Source organism: Chelonoidis abingdonii, chromosome 5 (assembly GCF_003597395.2).
Source record: "Chelonoidis abingdonii isolate Lonesome George chromosome 5, CheloAbing_2.0, whole genome shotgun sequence".
Classification (NCBI taxonomy): Eukaryota; Metazoa; Chordata; order Testudines; family Testudinidae; genus Chelonoidis; species Chelonoidis abingdonii.
Genome location: NC_133773.1, coordinates 5,457,391 through 5,458,893, shown reverse-complemented (window position 1 = coordinate 5,458,893; position 1,503 = coordinate 5,457,391). Strand labels below are relative to the sequence as shown.

The window sequence follows — 1,503 nt, the reverse complement described above, 5'->3', positions numbered from 1 at the left end:
GGGGGGGGGGGTGCTGGGAGCTATGGGAAGACCCAGGAGTGGAGGGACAGGGCAGGTTGTGGGCACGGGGCAGGACGCTGTGTGTCTGGAGGGGTCTCGGGGCTGTGAGAAGGTAGCTATGGGGGTTCCTGGAGTGGAGGGGCAGGGCGGGTTGTGGGCACGGGGCAGGGCTCTATATGTATCTGGGGGCGGTGTGGGTGCTGGGAGCGATGGGAAGACCCGGGAGTGGAGGGGCAGGGCGGGTTGTGAGCACGGGGCATGGGCTGTTTGTCGGGGGGGGGGCGTCTGGGGGCTGTGAGAAGGTAGCTATGGGGGGACCCAGGGAGTCGAGGGGCAGGACGGGTTGTGGGCACGGGACAGGGCGCTGTGTGTCTGGGGGGGCTGAGGACTGGGAGTTAAGGGAAGACCCGGGAGTGGAGTGGCAGGGCGGGATGTGGACACGGGGCATGGGGCTGTGTGTCGGGGGAGGGTCTGGGGGCTGTAAGAAGATAGCCATGGGGGGACCCGGGGAGTGGACGGCCAGGACGGGTTGTGGGCACGGGGCAGGGAACTGTGTGTGTCTGGAGTGGGGGAGGCTGAGGGCTGGGAGCTATGGGGGTGGTCCGGAGAGCGGCAGGGCAGGTTGTGGGCACGGGGCGGAGGGGCCCTGGAGACGGCGAGGGGCAAGGTAGGGAGCGATGGACAGGAGGCTCTGGGGGGCTCAGGGGCTGGACAGCGGGACCAGGGAGCTGGAGAGCGCTAAGGGGGCGCAGCCGCCAGCCCCCGGGAGCGGACCAGGTGCTCCCCCAGGCGCACGGGCACCGGAGGGGAGGATGCTTCCTTCCCCTCAACCCAGCGCGAGAGAGCCCGAGTCCGTCCCCGGCTCCCTCAGCCCCAAGGCAGGTCCCCCGCGCGCCTCTCACCTTCGTTGCTGGGGCTGGCCAGCAGGCTCCGCAGCGCTCCGCACAGCAGGAGGCACGTCCAGAAGGGAGCCGGGGAGCCGCCGCCGCTGCAGCCCAGCCCCGCTGCCCTTGCCCGGGCGCCCGAGCCCCGCATCCTCTTCCGCAGCCGGTGCCGTCGCCTGCCTCCCCGCTGCGGCTGCTGTGCGCTCCGCTCCCTTAGCGCATGGGTGCGCGCTGGCTGGCAGGGCTCTCCGCGCTCCCTGCTCCGGAGCTGCGGCAGCCGCTCTCTGCCTGACCCGGGCTGCGCTCCGGAGCCCAGCGAGGCGCGCTGGGGAGGAGCGGGCAGCCCCAGCCGCAGATGGAGGCTTGGAGAGGGGGAGGCACCGCCAGAGCAGCCCTGGAGCAGGAGGAGGGGGGGAGATAGAGATGTGCGCCCTAGATGGACAGAGCGCCTGAAACTGCACCGGCTGCTGCTGCTGCGTGTGTGAATCCGCCCCCGTCCTCGCCCGTCCCGCTCCGCTCTGCTCTACGTGCGAGCGGGGATGAGAGGCGCCACAGAGCTCCCCTGCCCGGCTGCTGGGAGCAGCGCCAGCCGCGAACTGGGACTCAGCCCTCCCCCGGA

General features: G+C 71.6%; 1 protein-coding gene across 14 annotated transcripts in view; it reads right to left on the bottom strand.

The window, feature by feature from the left end:
• The window catches only part of EPHA5 (EPH receptor A5), a 404,174-nt gene extending 403,028 nt beyond the window's left edge, over nt 1-1,146 (bottom strand). For 10 of the 14 annotated variants that reach the window (XM_032805223.2, XM_032805216.2, XM_032805221.2 and 7 more), the window contains exon 1: nt 903-1,146. In XM_032805223.2, the coding sequence (XP_032661114.1) occupies nt 903-1,035 (133 nt within the window). In that variant the 5' untranslated portion in view covers nt 1,036-1,146. The remainder of the gene's footprint in view (nt 1-902) is intronic. The other 4 variants (XM_075066056.1, XM_075066058.1, XM_032805227.2 and 1 more) reach the window with 1 other exon arrangement.
• Between the last annotated feature and the right edge of the window lie 357 nt (nt 1,147-1,503).